This window comes from Lissotriton helveticus, chromosome 6, assembly GCF_964261635.1.
Source record: "Lissotriton helveticus chromosome 6, aLisHel1.1, whole genome shotgun sequence".
Lineage (NCBI taxonomy): Eukaryota > Metazoa > Chordata > Amphibia > Caudata > Salamandridae > Lissotriton > Lissotriton helveticus.
This window is the reverse complement of record NC_136067.1, coordinates 203454877-203472496: the sequence shown is the minus strand read 5'-3', so window position 1 is coordinate 203472496 and position 17620 is coordinate 203454877. Positions and strand designations below refer to the sequence as shown.

General features: G+C 46.3%; 1 protein-coding gene across 1 annotated transcript in view; it reads left to right on the top strand.

The window, feature by feature from the left end:
• The window catches only part of LOC144762421 (cytochrome P450 2K1-like), a 455676-nt gene that overhangs the window by 214022 nt on the left and 224034 nt on the right, over positions 1-17620 (top strand). Inside the window, exon 5 of the mRNA XM_078647601.1 lies at positions 6200-6373. Within this exon, the coding sequence (XP_078503727.1) occupies positions 6200-6373 (174 nt within the window). The remainder of the gene's footprint in view (positions 1-6199; positions 6374-17620) is intronic.

Below are 17620 nucleotides of genomic sequence, written 5' to 3'. Positions count from 1 at the left end.
AGAGGCCGTGAGCGATGGCGTGGTCGGTACCAGGGCGATGCTCTACTGTGAAATCCATCCCCTGGAGGGAGATTGACCATCGCAGCAGTTTGGGGTTCTCTCCTCTCATCTGCATGAGCCACCTCAAGGGTCGATGGTCTGTTTGGACTCGGAAGTGGGTTCCGAACAGGTAGGGCCGGAGTTTCTTGAGGGCCCAGACTACTGCGAACGCTTCTCGTTTGATGGTGCTCCATCTCTGTTCTCTGGGCAGTAACCTTCTGCTGATGAAGGCTATGGGCTGGTCTATGCCTTCCTCATTGAGCTGGACCAGTACGGCTCCAATGCCATGCTCGGAGGCGTCCATCTGGACCACAAACTCCTTGAAGTGGTCCGGGGCTTGAAGCACGGGGTCAGTACAAATGGCGGTCTTCAAGGCGTCAAACGCCTTCTTACAGGAGGGGGTCCACTGCATGCGCTTGGGCTGCTTTTTGGACGTCAGCTCTGTGAGGGGACCTACTATGCTGCCGTAATTCTTTATAAACCTCCGGTAGTAGCCGGTGAGGCCCAGGAAGGCTCGGACCTCGGTTTGGGTGGTGGGCGGTTCCCAGGCCAGGATGGCATCGACCTTCGGCTGAAGAGGGGCGACCTGCCCGCTTCCAACCTGATGGCCCAGGTAGGTCACTGACCCCTGCCCAATCTGGCACGTGCTGGCTTTCACCGTCAAGCCTGCCTGGCGCAGGGCTAGCAACACCCTCCGGAGGTGCCGGAGGTGCTCGTCCCAGTGGGAACTGAACACCGCAATATCGTCCAGATATGCAGCGCTGAACTCTTCCAGCCCGGCCAGGACTCGCTTCACCAGTCTCTGAAAGGTGGCCGGGGCGTTTTTCATCCCGAACGGCATCACTCGAAAGCGATACTGCCCGTCCGGGGTGGAGAAGGCGGACCGCTCCTTGGCTCCCTCTGTGAGCGCAATTTGCCAGTATCCGCAGGTCAGATCGAAGGTACTCAGGTAGCGAGCAGACCAAGGACGGTCAATGAGCTCATCCGCGCGGAGAATGGGGTGGGCGTCTGCTCGGGTGACTGCGTTGAGCCCCCGGTAGTCCACACAAAACCGAAGTTCGGGGACAGACCCAGGGGCCGCGGCTTTCGGGACCAGTACCACTGGGCTGGCCCAGGGACTGTCGGAGGGCTCAATCACTACTAGGGTGAGCATTTTTGAGACTTCGACCTGGATACAGGTCCGGACTCGGTCAGGCACTCGGTAGGCCCGGTGTCGCACCGGCGGGCTGTCTCCGGTGTCCACGTCGTGGACACACCAGTCAGTGATTTTGGGGACCAAGGAAAACAAATCAGGGAACTACCCCAAGAGCTGGCGGCAGTCCTCATGCTGCTGAGGCGTGAGGGAGGGCGAGAGGCTCACTCCATCTACGGAGCTGTCCTTTTCTCTGGCACACCGGAGGTCAGGGAGGGGCTCCGTTTCCTCCTCCGCTCCGTCGTCGGTGGCCAAGAGCAAGCTCAACTCCGTCCGCACGAAGTGAGGCATGAGGCGGTTCACGTGGAGGACCCGAAGGGGCTTCCGAGGGGACTGGACGTCTACCAAGTAGGTCACTTGGCTTTTCCTCTCCACGACCTTAAAGGGGCCTGTCCATTTGTCTTGGAGGGCGCAGGGTTTCACCGGGGACATTACCCAGACCTGCTGGCCCGGTTGAAACTCGACCAGAGTGGCATTCTGGTCATACCAGCGCTTCATCTTCTCCTGACTCGCTTCGAGGTTGGCTTCGGCCAGCGCTCGGAACTTCCGTGTCTGGTTTCTGAGGGTGAGAATGTAGCGGAACACATCTGGATGTGGTTCTCGGGGGGGCGCTTCCCATCCTTCCTTGACCAAGCTGAGGGGGCCCCGGACGGGGTGCCCGTACAGCAGCTCAAACGGGCTGAACCCCAGGGACTTCTTGGGGACCTCCCGGTAGGCGAACAAGAGGCAGGGGAGGAGGATGTCCCACTTGCGCCGGAGGGGCTCTTCAAGGCCCATGATCATCCCCTTCAGTGTCCGGTTAAACCGCTCCACTAGGCCATTCCCTTGGGGATGATACGGGGTGGTGAATTTGTAGGACACTCCACATTGTTGCCACAGGGACATCATGTACTTGGAGATAAAGTTTGTGCCGCGGTCGCTCACGACCTCGCGGGGAAAACCCACTCGGGAGAAGATCCCCATTAACGCTCGACCCACCACGGGGGCCGTTATGGTGCGGAGGGGGATGGCCTCGGGGTATCGGGTGGCGTGATCCACCAGGACTAGGATGAATCGGTGACCTTGTGAGGTTCGAGGGTCCAGGGGCCCTACTATGTCGATCCCGACCCGCTCAAAGGGGGTACTGACGACGGGTAAGGGTTGGAGGGGAGCCTTGCGCGTTACTTCCACTTTTTCCACTAGCCTGGCACGTGAGACAGGATATACAGTGGGCTTCTACGTTCGTCCGCATCTTGGACCAATAAAAGTGCGTAACTAGGCAGTCATAGGTCTTGTCCTGGCCCAAGTGTCCCGCCAGGGGTACATCGTGGGCCAGGCCCAGGAGGAAGTCTCGGAAGCGTAGGGGTACCACCAGCACTCGGGCTGACCCTAGCTCGGCAGACTTCTGCTCACTGTACAGGAGGTCATTCTCCCAATACACGGAATGGGTTCCAGTTTGGTCGCTCGCAGCTTGGGCCGCGGCCTGTTGCCGGGGTCCGACCAGAGATGGGCAAGTGGCTTGCTCCCGGCAGAACTCCTCTCGGTAGGGGCCCACCTCGTGACACCACTGCGCCAACTCGGGCAGATCATCTAGCTCCGGGATCTGTGCGGGCTCGGGATGCAAGGGTTCGTTGTCGGTGGCGGGCTCTCCTCCTGGGGAGAGGCCAGTGGGCTCAGTTCGGTCATCCCTATTTTCTTCTACAGGGCGGTGGCTGGGAGGCTCGGCATTGACTGCCCCGAGGGGGGGTAGTCGGGCGGACATGGATCGGGTGGTGGCGCACACCCATTCGGGTAGGCCCATCATGCCCAGGTGGGTCTTGCGCTCCACTTGTCTCCACGGGGAACTTTCGAGGTCGTTGCCCAGGAGACAGTCTACAGGTTGGGAGGTTCGGACAGCGACTCTCAACTTTCCTATCACTCCCCCCCCACTCGAACGGTACTAGGGCCATCCTACACACACTCTCGGTGTTGTCAGCGGACAGTACGGGGCACAGGACATTCGGAAGGATCTGATCCTCGCTGACTAGGTGGCTGAGGATACCGGTAATACTCGCCCCAGTGTAGTGAAGGTTCTCCACTCGGTGGCCGTTTACCGTCACCAGTTGCCGGTATTTCTTGGTATTATCCGGTAGGGGGGCTTCGGGGATCATCTCTCAGTCTCCTAGGGAGACTAGCGCCATGGCAGCGGGTTCCCACTCTTCGGTGTCCTCCATCTCCTCCCCTAGGGCTACGTTGGCTACCTGTCTGGCTGGGGGAGCTGTCATAGAGGGTCGCGGGGCCATGGGACACTGGGGGTCACTGGCTTAATGCCCTGGCTTTTGGCAATAGAAACAGGAAATTGTGACCCGGTGCCCACGGTTACCCGGGGGAGCAGGGTTGGCTGGCGGGGGTGCGGGTAAGGTCTGGGGTTGGTTTCGGAGGGGGCTACGCTGGGGTCCTGATGGGGAATCCCTCTGTCTTCCTTGGTTCCCCCCTCCCCTCTGGCGGGGAGATCCCTGACTGCTTCGGTGGTATTCTCCTACGGGGCCCCGGGGGACCCGGGTGTTCACCCAGCGATCGGCCTCCGCGGCCAGCTTCAGTGGGTCGGCAAGTTTGCTGTCCAGCAAATGTTGGCGTAGGTCCACAAAACAGTTCGCGGACAAGTGTTCCCATGCGATGAGGTCAATAAGCGCTTCGAAGGTGGTAACCTTGCTGCCCTTGATCCACCCTTCTAGTGCCCTACTATAGAAGTTCACGTACTCCACCCACGTGGTGCCAGGAATCTCCTTGCACTCTCGGAACCGCTGGCGATATATCTCGGGGGTGAGTCCGTACCTCGTGAGGAGGGCTTCTTTCATGTGGCTGTAGGAGGTCTGTACTGAGGACGGCAGATCGAGCAGGGTGTCTCTCCCCTCGCTCAGGAATCGACCCCACAACCCAGCTCCCCAATCCTTCTGCGGAACTCGATGGGAGGTCATGGCGACTTCGCAGGCCTTGAACCATTGCTGGATATCGTCGTTCTTATAGTATTCTCTCACCACATCCTTGGGGATGTGGACTTTCGGTTCTACCGGGGAACTTGCTTCTCGGTTCCCCGGGGGTCGGTTTTCTTCGCTCCGAGCCCTTAGCTCAATCTCCTTCAGGCCGCGCTCGTGCTCCAGCTGGAGTCTCTTGCCTTCATGTTCTCGTTGGAGTTTCTTTTCCTCCAACTCTCCTTGCACTCGTAGCTGCTCTACCGCTAGCTTCTTCGCCGCTAGCTTCAACTCGCACTCAATTTTAAGTTTTGCCAGTTCCAGTACGTGGTTCCGGTTTCTTTCTCTGTCCGCGAGCTCGTCCGGGGTGAGGCCTCCATCTGGGCCGCTGCTCCGCACCGGAGCGCTGCTGCCCACTCTTGGGCTGGGGTCGGGTTCGGTCGGCTGCTCCGCTCCTCCTCCTGACGGGGGAAGGTTTTCCTCGGACTCGACCCAAGCTTGTAGGGCGTTCTGCATATCTTCCTTCGTATTCAGGCCTGTGGTAGCGATGCCTCGTGCTTTGCAAAATTCCTTCAGTTCTTTGTGCGTGTACTCTTCCAGCCGTTCCGCACGGAACGTGGTACTCGCGTCGGCTTCCGTGGAACTCTTGGTGTTCTTTTCCGTCATCTTTGCTTGGTAGTGTACCAGCCGCTTACAGTACGATCTCTAGATTATGGTCTTGGATCCCGTCGCTTGCCACCAATGTTAGAGGGGCGATCCCTGGGGAGGGCAGACTCGCACCTGACCCCCCTGTGGTCCACCTCTCCTAAGAAAGCAGCCGAGGAATGGCGGGAGATCCTCAGTGGGAGGACCTCGAATCTAGGATCGTACGCGCTGTGTTAGCACCACCCGACAAAGGGACACCACACCGTAGTATTACGAGAACGTATTCTTTATCTTTAGGTAAAAATGGATCTTTATGATCCGCAGGTTCTTATGTACAGGCAAGCTAGGGCTCAAGGGGTCTCGGTAGGGGTAGGGTAGCGGGACAGTCTTGAGGTTCAAAAGTCACGTACGGGTGCGTATCCGGCGCACAGCTCTCAATCCTCGAGCCGGGGGATACGGGGTGATCTTGGGCCCAGCCGGACCAGGGTAGCCTCTGAACCGCGATCGAATCAGCAGGGCTCAGGAGGTCTCAAGGTTGCAGGGGAGCCGCAACAGCGTCAGCAGGGCTCAGGTGGTCTCGGGCAGAAGTCCTTCTCTGCTAGGTAGGAGCCGCGACAGCGTCAGCAGGGCTCAGGTGGTCTCGGGCAGAAGTCCTTCTCTGCCAGGTAGGAGCCGCGACAGCGTCAGCAGGGCTCAGGTGGTCATCGACTAGAAGTCCTTCTCTGCTCGGTCGGAGCCGCAACAAAGTCAGCAGGGCTCACGTAGTCCAGGATACAACTGCCATGGTCATCCAGGGCAACACTTGATATAGGACTCCTCGCCTTTGATGTCCGGAGTCCTCGCAGGCGGAGGCCTTAGCACCTGGGGGTCGGTTGTTGGGGGTTCCACCTCGGCGGCTCCTTTCATCTTTTCAAGAGGGGGTCTGGAGGGATCCCAGACACTCAGCAGGCCTGGAGCCAGCCCTCAGGGAGGCCGGATGGGTGATCAAAACTCATCTCTCAAGGGAGGTGGGAGGTGTGATCGCACTACCCCTCCCTCTCTCGCTCACAGGGAGCGCTCTAGTCCCTGGCCGGGTATGGCGCCGAAGGCCGAGGTCGGGCTGGGGCCGGGGCGGCCATCTTAGGTGCAGGGACAGGGGCATCGGCCTCGGGCACCAGGGAAAATGGAGGGAGAGGACGGGGAAGCCCAGTGTCGGGGACGTGGGTCATGGAGGGAATGGTCGGGTGAATCAGGGCCATGGGGGGGCTGCACTGGTTAAGAGGGATTACTACGGGCCAATGGGGACCACGCCACGAGGCCGGGTCCAACAGGCTTTGAGCTGTAATGGTTTGAATTGTATTAACTAAGCTGCTGCTGTACGTTCTAATGCTCTTCCATTTATACTCCAATACAGCTCTACAATTTGTTTCCAGCGTTGGGATTTTTGCCAGGAAACCACAAGACAGTAATGAAGAATGTAAATGAGATACATTCATTCCTGCGAAAAACATTTTTGGAGAGTCGAAAAGATTTAAACAGTGATAACAAGAGAAATTTCATCGATGCATTCCTTGTTAAGGAACAAGAGGTAAAATCATCAAAACAATGTATTAACGTTCAAGTGTGGCATTCATTCATTTACACATGGCCATTGCTGGGAAGGTTTACTCCTCGTACGAGAAGTTGTGTACAGGCGGAAACATTGTCAGGAATCACTGCGTAATGTGAGTGTACACTCAGGGCCTTATTTATGAAGGCCTTGCGCCGCCGGTGCGTTACTTTTAACATGGGAAAAAGTGACGCATCGGCGGCGCAAGGCCTTCATAAATAAGGCCCCCAGAGTCTAACATTGCTAATATACCAATGTGACAAATGGATCAGGTAGCTGTCTAACCTATGGTCTTAGGTTTGAATCATCATACGTCATGGTAGAGTGAGTCATAGGGTCCAGATTAGAAGTGGGCCGGACATTGTTTTGCGCAGGGGTCTGAATTCCATTGTGCGCAGTTTACTACATCTAGTCATTACTGGGTGCAATAGAGGCCGCACCCTTCAGAACAGGAGTGGGGGGACTCCCCCATGACTGTGGGGCCTCTGCCACGTGGAGGCGCTTTTGTGAATAAGGCGCTTTGTGTCTGACAGGTGAGTGTGGTAAAAGTGTGCCAAAAAACAGGCCACTCTTTCACTAAAAGTAATGTGAAAAGGGAAATTCCTTGTCAAGTTAGAATCTCGAATCAATGCTTATGGGATAAAAATGTCAGTTTTTACCAAAACATGTTTCAAACGGAACCAAAGTATGTAATATAGAAACACTACATTTATTATCTGAAGTACTAATTTTTAAGGATAATTTCTATGGTGACTGAGGAATGCTGGGCAAAAGGGCAACAAAAGCCATCCTTTTGCTGCTGTAATAAAAACATAGGTGCTTATTTAGCCTTTGGCTGACTGTTTTCAAATATCAACTACTAAAATATAACAACCCATCAAAATATTGAGGTCAAAATATATTTTACGCAAATATCATGAGCCCTACCTTTATATTTAAAATAGCAAAAATATAGTGAAAATAAAAATATTGTATTAAAATAGTGATAAAATAAATGTAATAATAACAAATGCATTTGTTACAATTGAATGGAAAGAATTTATGTCAGCAACTGCCACTTATGAATGTGTAATTTCACATTGAGTGGGCAAGCCCATATATTTGAAGAAATGTGGGATCCATAACTAAAGAGATAAGTAGAACTGTCTGAAGGATCTACAAAATCTGAATCACAGATGTGGCTATGAGCATAGAGATGTTCCAGAGTTAAGAGTTACTAACTTGTGGTGAATGTTTGAACCCAATATGGAAATAATAGCCCCATCTTTGTTGCCTGCCCCACCCAACAGATGGAGACAATGAGTTGTTACCTCCCATTCCCTGCAGCTTTTTCAAATAACAATTATGTTTTCTCATGATCTATTCTTGATGTAAGAATGTTACTCTCACATTAAGGCTTAGATAATTTTAGATATTCTATTGTCTCTCTAGAACGTTTCTTCTACGGGCATGAAGTAATGTAAGTTTGCCATGGTGACCTTGATAAAAGGTTTTACGGAGAAAATAACAGAAAAGAAACAGGCCCTGCTCAAGCCACAGAGTACGTAAAAGTCCAAAATGTTTCTAATTTCCAACCTTCCAGAGTTTATTGGGCAGTCCCTCTTAATCACTTCTAAGTCTCGCAGGACCTCAGGGGCAGTACCTTTGGGCCAGGACTCACTCCAGCAGAGGCCACCAGCAGGGTCCAGTTCAGATCACATTGCTATTGGTCAACTGGGCACATCAGGTGTCTTGCAGTTTGGGCACTTCTGGTCTCTTGCAGTTTGGTGTGACTCTGTAGCCACACAGGTCAGCCAAATGATCCTTGGAGTCCACTTCGTACTCCTTGGTACCAGTGGGAGTGGAACCAGCTCCACAGGTAGCCATGCAGGTCTCAAACAAGAGGTACAGTCCTCCTCTGTTTTCCTCCAGGTCCAATGAGTGTTCTGATGATATCTGGGTGTGATGACTACGTAGACGGTTTCAATGCCAATAGATGGGGATGGCAACTGGACACTACCTAACCAATGGCGAAAAAGAACCTAGAGGCAACCTGTTGGAAATTACCCTTTATGCAGGGTCACCCCCAAACTTTCTGCCTTCCCCTTCCCCTTTTTTCTGAATTCGTTTTTGTTGGCTTTAGGACTCTGTGCACCATACCACGGTTAACTAGTGCTAAAGTGCATGTGCTCTCTCCTTAAAGCATGCTAAAATTGTCCTATAACAAAGGAATTGATACCGCTGCACTCCAAATGTAATAAAAGTACTGGAAGGTAAACCAATTGTTAAATTCTTATAGGTGCTTCAGGTGTACACCTCCTGGGTCTCGAGGTGCTGTAGACAAATAATACAGAAAATCTTACAGCGAGTAAGAATAACCTGGAGTACTCTTGAGCATAATGATGCTGTATATTGTTAAACGCAGTTAATCCAAAATGAGATATATATTTTACTCCATAGACGTTAGTAGTTACTTCAACAGTTTATTGTTTATCATCATATTATATTCATATGACAAGATGACCACAACGTATATTTCATAATTAGTTTTCCATAAGCAGTCCGTTAATGATTCACATTAGTTAGAATCCCCAATGCATTTCGCACAAAAGTGCGCTTCCTCAGGGGGTCTGTAAGTAAATAGAAATGGAACATATATGTAATCTAACAGTTATCCAGGGGCAAGGCAATACAAATACTAATATACATGAACCTAAAGGTTGGGTGAACATAAATCTACCGGAGGGCTGGTGTGTTAAAAATAGTACCAACGAGTACCCCACGTGCACATAGAAAGTGGAAAGCGAAAAAAGAAGAAAACGAAAAAGAATAAGCATGTTTCAAAGGATTTGAATTAATGAAAAGTGCTTTAAACGTAATAAAAACGGAACTAGAACTGAGTTAACGAGAAGTGCTTAAACGTAAGAAAAACTGAACTAGAACTGAGTTAGTCGCCGAAAAATGTGAGCAGAAACCAATTGTTAAGAAAGGGGTGGTGAGGTAATAAAAAACATGTGCTCGAATTCCAAAGTACCGAATAGTGCCCGAAAGTAATACTTAATAATATAAGTTATCCGAATCAATAGTCACAGAAGAGTCTTACCCGTGTGGTGAGAGAAGGAGGATTAACGTCAGTAACCAAGTGTAGGCGAGAACTAGGCTCCGTGCGAAGCAGGAACCCGGAAGACGCCACGCATGCGCATACGTGTGCTAAAGTATACTTCGGAAAGTAAACATGAAAAAAAGAAAAAAAGACATACCCAACACCCGTGGTTCTAGACCTAGTGCTGTAGAACGGAAAAAAGATCTCCTAAACTAACATGGAGCGATAATAGAAAGTGATAAGCGAAATCTGAAAGAAATATGAAAGAAGTTACTCAACTATTGGATAATAAGAATAAATGAAATATGGTAGATGAAACCAACGCACAAAGTGAAACAAATAATTGAAAACGGAATGAAATACAAAGAAGAGCAAAGCGTGGGATAGTAAAAACAAAGTAAAGTTAGAACAAAATGTGGGATAATAGACATTAGACAACATTCTTTTAACCCTCATATAGGACAACATAATCAAAATAATCACTGATCACAGCTAAATCGAGAGATCTATGAGTACAAGTAATATAGTATCAGATATCAAAAATACATGGGTGAATCATAGATGGCAACTAAATTCAAGGCGTTCATTAAGTCCTTTTGGCTGAACCGCCTGTAATCGATATATCCAGTACAACTCTCGTTGTAGTAAGTGTTTGTTGTTGTCCTTATGTGGTTGTTTGTCAACTGTTTCCAAGATTAAGAATCGTATCTGGCTGGGGTTGTGTGAATGTTGAGTATAGTGTGCAGCAATATTGGATTTTAGGTTTTTGGTGCGGATGTTACTCCGATGTTCATTTAACCTAGTTTTAATTTTGCGTTCAGTTTTACCCACATATGGGAGGCCACATGGGCATTTAATCATGTACACCACATTATTGGTATCGCATGTAGCATTAACGGAAAGGTTAATGATGGTGCCTTGGGTGGGGTGAGTCATGGTGGATCCAGGAATTATACTGTTGCAGTGGCTGCAGTTGTAACACGGGATGGTTCCTTTGAAAGTGGTGTGGCTTGTAATAGTAGGTTGTTTAATGAGATGTTGTATGGTCTTAGTACGTTTGAACGCAAATATAGGAGGCTTTTCAAAAATTTGGTTGAAGTCAGTTTCTGATTGTAGTAAAGGCCAGTGTTTGCGAATTACCTCTTTGATTTGACGTGAATGGGTAGAGTATTTGGATACAAATACAGGTCGAGTGTCTTGTTGTTGGACTCTCAATTTAGGTTTCAGTAATTCATCACGATTCTTGAGGTTGACTCTGTTTTCGGCAAAAGCTGTAATGTTTTTAGGGTATCCACGTTGATGGAATTTCTTTACAATTTTTGAACTGTTAGTTCTGTATAAATCCTCTGTGGAAGCAATACGTTTAGCTCTCCATAACTGGGAGTATGGTAGGTGCCGCTTAAGGCTGGGTTGATGGAAACGTTTGTGATGTAAATAGTTGTTACGATCTGTAGCTTTGGTGTAAATGGAGGTTGTGAATTGGTTATCACACAATTTGACAAGTACATCCAGAAAGGGAAATTCAGTCTTGCTTAAGGTATGAGTGAATTGAATCCGTTCGTTAACAGTGTTGAGATCATTGATTGCAACAAGAAATTGAGTCTCCGTACCATGCCAAACAAGAAAGATATCGTCAATGTATCTGAAGTAAGCACACGTGAACGGTTGCCAAAGTGCATTGTGGAGTATGTGTTGTTGTTCGAATGCATACATAAAAAGATTGGCATATGCTGGAGCAGCACAGTTGCCCATTGCTACTCCAGACAGTTGCAGATAGTGTTGATTGTCAGGAGTTTTAAAATAACTGTGATGTAAGATGAATTGCATCAATTCCATTATAAACACCTGCAGTTCCAGTGGTTTGTTAGTCTGTAATAAAGCAGTCTCCAATGCTTCCAACCCCAAGATGTGCGGGATTGAGGTATACAAGGCGTTGACATCAATTGTACATAAGATGATGGGTTGGTCTTTTGGGATTACAATCTGTTGTTATTTGTATAAAAAATCCGTAGTATCCTGAATGAATGTAGTCATACCTTTGACGCTTGCTTGTAGATGTTTATCAATATAAGCTCCCGTGGGAGCGTGTATTGAGTTGGTGGTGCTTACAATTGGTCTGAAAGGTGGTTGTCTCAAGTTTTTGTGAATTTTGGGTACTAAATAGATGTATGGTACTTGAGGGTAGTCTTTGATAAGGTATCTTTTGTCTCTGTCGGTGATGGCGTTAGAAGATACCGCTTTGTTGATAATCTTTGTAAGTGTCTCTTTGAAAACGAAGGTGGGGTCAGAACTCATCAACATGTATAAGTCTGGATTTTGAAGATGTTCATGAAGACCTTGTTGGTAATATGTAGAATCCAGAACAACAATGGCTCCGCCTTTGTCAGCTTTGCATATCGTCAATGTCTGATTATTGGCAAGTTGCTTGATGGCTTGTCTCTCTTGGATCGTGAGGTTACTTCGAGAGTTCTTTTGAGTGTCAAACAGTGAGTGCAAATCATGTTGCACCGCTTTTTCAAATACATCTAGAACCTTGTGGCTGGTGGGAGCCATAAAATTGCTGGGAGGACGTAAACCCATGAGAGTATCTTTGTCTTGAGTGTTGGAAGGTACACAAATGTTGTCAAAAAAATGTTTTAACCGTAGTGTTCTCATAAACTTGTAGAATGATATAGAGATATCCAATTCATTAGTTTGATATGTGAGAACAAAGTTCATGCCTTTTTGTAAAACTTGTTCTTGTGCTTGGTTTAGAGGACTTTGTGAGATGTTCACTACTAAATTCTGTGACTTCTGGTCGATTTCGCTGGTGGGAGTAAATTGTCTCTGGTGTTTGAACCTCCTCGATCGTCGGTTGGTTCGGGACCAACATCTAAAAAAGGATCCGCAGTGACAGTAGTAGTTGATTCTGTACCAGTTTTAGAGGTGGTTGGTTGTTCAGATCTTATATTCTCAGTTGAAGGTTGTTGTCGTGGTCTGCCTCGTGGAGGCATTCTGCGAGTGGAATCCTCTGAAGATGATGTTTCAGTGTCTGTAGATCTATTAGGTTGATTACGGTTTTGTCTTCTGGCCGCATATATCTCAGCCCAATTATATACCTCCCCTACTTTGTAGTCAACCGTGTCACGTTTAAACTTTCTCAGTTTTCTTTCGTTGATTTTTTTTATATGTGTGTCTAATTTACTATTGATGTCCTCTAATATGGTAGTGAACTCTTCTGATGTGATTTTTTGGCTAAGTTCATGTTTTAGTTGTTTGACCTCGTTCTCGAGTTCCTCTAGAAGCTTGGAAAGTTCTTCAACGATTAGAAGGATCAGGTCGAGTGAACATTTGTTAAGTATACCAAACCATTTCTCCGTGAAACGGGGGTTATTTTTGCACAAAGTTGATTTTAGAGGGATTCGCAAACCTCTGGGAATGCGTTGGACACGATGGTATCTGATGAGTGTCGAGGCATGAAGCCTTTGATTGATTTCTCGTTTAGCTGTGAATAATAGTTGGCGCACATTAGCTTGTATTGAACCTGTACTTGATGCGATGTATTCCGGCTCCTGGATCAATGAATACATTCTATCAGTGTCGTTGGTGTTGAATTCAAAAGTATCAGCCTTATTGCTGGTTAAGCTTGCTATGTCAGCATAGGACATGGTTCTGGGTGCTAAAGCGGTGTGAGCCAGAGGGAAGATGTACTTTAATTACATTTGGAGTGCAGCGGTATCAATTCCTTTGTTACATCTTCCCTCTTTATTCATTGATCCAGGAGCCGGAATACATCGCACCATCGTGTCCAACGCATTCCCAGAGGTTTGCGAATCCCTCTAAAATCAACTTTGTGCAAAAATAACCCCCGTTTCACGGAGAAATGGTTTGGTATACTTAACAAATGTTCACTCGACCTGATCCTTCTAATCGTTGAAGAACTTTCCAAGCTTCTAGAGGAACTCGAGAACGAGGTCAAACAACTAAAACATGAACTTAGCCAAAAAATCACATCAGAAGAGTTCACTACCATCTTAGAGGACATCAATAGTAAATTAGACACACATATAAAAGAAATCAACGAAAGAAAACTGAGAAAGTTTAAACGTGACACGGTTGACTACAAACTAGGGGAGGTATATAATTGGGCTGAGATATATGCGGCCAGAAGACAAAACCGTAATCAACCTAATAGATCTACAGACGCTGAAACATCATCTTCAGAGGATTCCACTCGCAGAATGCCTCCACGAGGCAGACCACGACAACAACCTTCAACTGAGAATATAAGATCTGAACAACCAACCACCTCTAAAACTGCTACAGAATCAACTACTACTGTCACTGCGGATCCTTTTTTAGATGTTGGTCCCGAACCAACCGACGATCGAGGAGGTTCAAACATTAGAGACAATTTACTCCCACCAGCTAAATCGACCAGAAGTCACAGAATTTAGTAGTGAACATCTCACTAAGTCCTCCAAACCAAGCACAAGAACAAGTTTTACAAAAAGGCATGAACTTTGTTCTCACATATCAAACTAATAAATTGGATATCTCTATATCATTCTACAAGTTTATGAGAACACTACGGTTAAGACATTTTTTTGACAACATTTGTGTACCTTCCAACACTCAAGACAAAGATACTCTCATGGGTTTACGTCCTCCCAGCAATTTTATGGCTCCCACCAGCCACAAGGTTCTAGATGTATTTGAAAAAGCGGTGCAACATGATTTGCACTCACTGTTTGACACTCAAAAGAACTCTCGAAGTAACCTCACGATCCAAGAGAGACAAGCCATCAAGCAACTTGCCAATAATCAGACATTGACGATATGCAAAGCTGACAAAGGCGGAGCCATTGTTGTTCTGGATTCTACATATTACCAACAAAGTCTTCATGAACATCTTCAAAATCCAGACTTATACATGTTGATGAGTTCTGACCCCACCTTCGCTTTGAAAGAGACACTTACAAAGATTATCAACAAAGCGGTATCTTCTAACGCCATCACCGACAGAGACAAAAGATACCTTATCAAAGACTACCCTCAAGTACCATACATCTATTTAGTACCCAAAATTCATATAAACTTGAGACAACCACCTTTCAGACCAATTGTAAGCACCACCAACTCAATACACGCTCCCACGGGAGCTTATATTGATAAACATCTACAAGCAAGCGTCAAAGGTATGACTACATTCATTCAGGATACTACGGATTTTTTAAACAAATTACAACAGATTGTAATCCCAAAAGACCAACCCATCATCTTATGTACAATTGATGTCAACGCCTTGTATACCTCAATCCCGCACATCTTGGGGTTGGAAGCATTGGAGACTGCTTTATTACAGACTAACAAACCACTGGAACTGCAGGTGTTTATAATGGAATTGATGCAATTCATCTTACATCACAGTTATTTTAAAACTCCTGATAATCAACACTATCTGCAACTGTCTGGAGTAGCAATGGGCAACTGTGCTGCTCCAGCATATGCCAATCTTTTTATGTATGCATTCGAACAACAACACATACTCCACAATGCACTTTGGCAACCGTTCACGTGTGCTTACTTCAGATACATTGACGATATCTTTCTTGTTTGGCATGGTACGGAGACTCAATTTCTTGTTGCAATCAATGATCTCAACACTGTTAACGAACGGATTCAATTCACTCATACCTTAAGGAAGACTGAAATTCCCTTTCTGGATGTACTTGTCAAATTGTGTGATAACCAATTCACAACCTCCATTTACACCAAAGCTACAGATCGTAACAACTATTTACATCACAAAAGTTTCCATCAACCCAGCCTTAAGCGGCACCTACCATACTCCCAGTTATTGAGAGCTAAACGTATTGCTTCCACAGAGGATTTATACAGAACTAACAGTTCAAAAATTGTAAAGAAATTCCATCAACGTGGATACCCTAAAAACATTACAGCTTTTGCCGAAAACAGAGTCAACCTCAAGAATCGTGATGAATTACTGAAACCTAAATTGAGAGTCCAACAACAAGACACTCGACCTGTATTTGTATCCAAATACTCTACCCATTCACGTCAAATCAAAGAGGTAATTCGCAAACACAGGCCTTTACTACAATCAGAAACTGACTTCCACCAAATTTTTGAAAAGCCTCCTATATTTGCGTTCAAACGTACTAAGACCATACAACATCTCATTAAACAACCTACTATTACAAGCCACACCACTTTCAAAGACACCATCCCGTGTTACAACTGCAGCCACTGAAACAGTATAATTCCTGGATCCACCATGACTCACCCCACCCAAGGCACCATCATTAACCTTTCCGTTAATGCTACATGCGATACCAATAATGTGGTGTACATGATTAAATGCCCATGTGGCCTCCCATATGTGGGTAAAACTGAACGCAAAATTAAAACTAGGTTAAATGAACATCGGAGTAACATCCGCACCAAAAACCTAAAATCCAATATTGCTGCACACTATACTCAACATTCACACAACCCCAGCCAGATACGATTCTTAATCTTGGAAACAGTTGACAAACAACCACATAAGGACAACAACAAACACTTACTACAACGAGAGTTGTACTGGATATATCGATTACAGGTGGTTCAGCAAAAAGGACTTAATGAACGGCTTGAATTTAGTTGCCATCTATGATTCACCTATGTATTTTTGATATCTGATACTATATTACTTGTACTCATAGATCTCTCGATTTAGCTGTGATCAGTGATTATTTTGATTATTTTGATTATGTTGTCCTATATGAGGGTTAAAAGAATGTTGTCTAATGTCTATTATCCCACATTTTGTTCTAACTTTACTTTGTTTTTACTATCCCACGCTTTGCTCTTCTTTGTATTTCATTCCGTTTTCAATTATTTGTTTCACTTTGTGCGTTGGTTTCATCTACCATATTTCATTTATTCTTATTATCCAATAGTTGAGTAACTTCTTTCATATTTCTTTCAGATTTTGCTTATCACTTTCTATTATCGCTCCATGTTAGTTCAGGAGATCTTTTTTCCGTTCTACAGCACTAGGTCTAGAACCACGGGTGTTGGGTATGTCTTTTTTTCTTTTTTTCATGTTTACTTTCCGAAGTATACTTTAGCACACGTATGCGCATGCGTGGCGTCTTCCGGGTTCCAGCTTCGCACGGAGCCTAGTTCTCGCCTACACTTGGTTACTGACGTTAATCCTCCTTCTCTCACCACACGGGTAAGACTCTTCTGCGACTATTTATTCGGATAACTTATATTATTAAGTATTACTTTCGGGCACTATTCGGTACTTTGGAATTCGAGCACATGTTTTTTATTACCTCACCACCACTTTCTTAACAATTGGTTTCTGCTCACATTTTTCGGCGACTAACTCAGTTCTAGTTCCGTTTTTCTTACGTTTAAGCACTTCTCATTAACTCAGTTCTAGTTCCGTTTTTCTTACGTTTAAAGCACTTTTCATTAATCCAAATCCTTTGAAACATGCTTATTCTTTTTCGTTTTCTTCTTTTTTCGCTTTCCACTTTCTATGTGCACGTGGGGTACTCGTTGGTACTATTTTTAACACACCAGCCCTCCGGTAGATTTATGTTCACCCAACCATTAGGTTCATGTATATTAGTATTTGTATTGCCTTGCCCCTGGATAACTGTTAGATTACATATATGTTCCATTTCTATTTACTTACAGACCCCCTGAGGAAGCGCACTGTTGTGCGAAATGCATTGGGGATTCTAACTAATGTGAATCATTAACGGACTGCTTATGGAAAACTAATTATGAAATATACGTTGTGGTCATCTTGTCATGTGAATATAATATGATGATAAACAATAAACTGTTGAAGTAACTACTAACGTCTATGGAGTAAAATATATATCTCATTTTGGATTAACTGCGTTTAACAATATACAGCATCATTATGCTCAAGAGTACTCCAGGTTATTCTTACTCGCTGTAAGATTTTCTGTAAAATTGGCCTATAGCCAACTGGCAAATTTAATGTTCTTATAAGTTCCTAGAAAAAATGCACTACATATTCCCCGGGCCTTTACATTTAATGCTATCAGTGGGCATACTGCAACATGTAACAGGCCTGTCATTGCAGCCTGAATGCACGGTGGTCAATTAATGAAGCT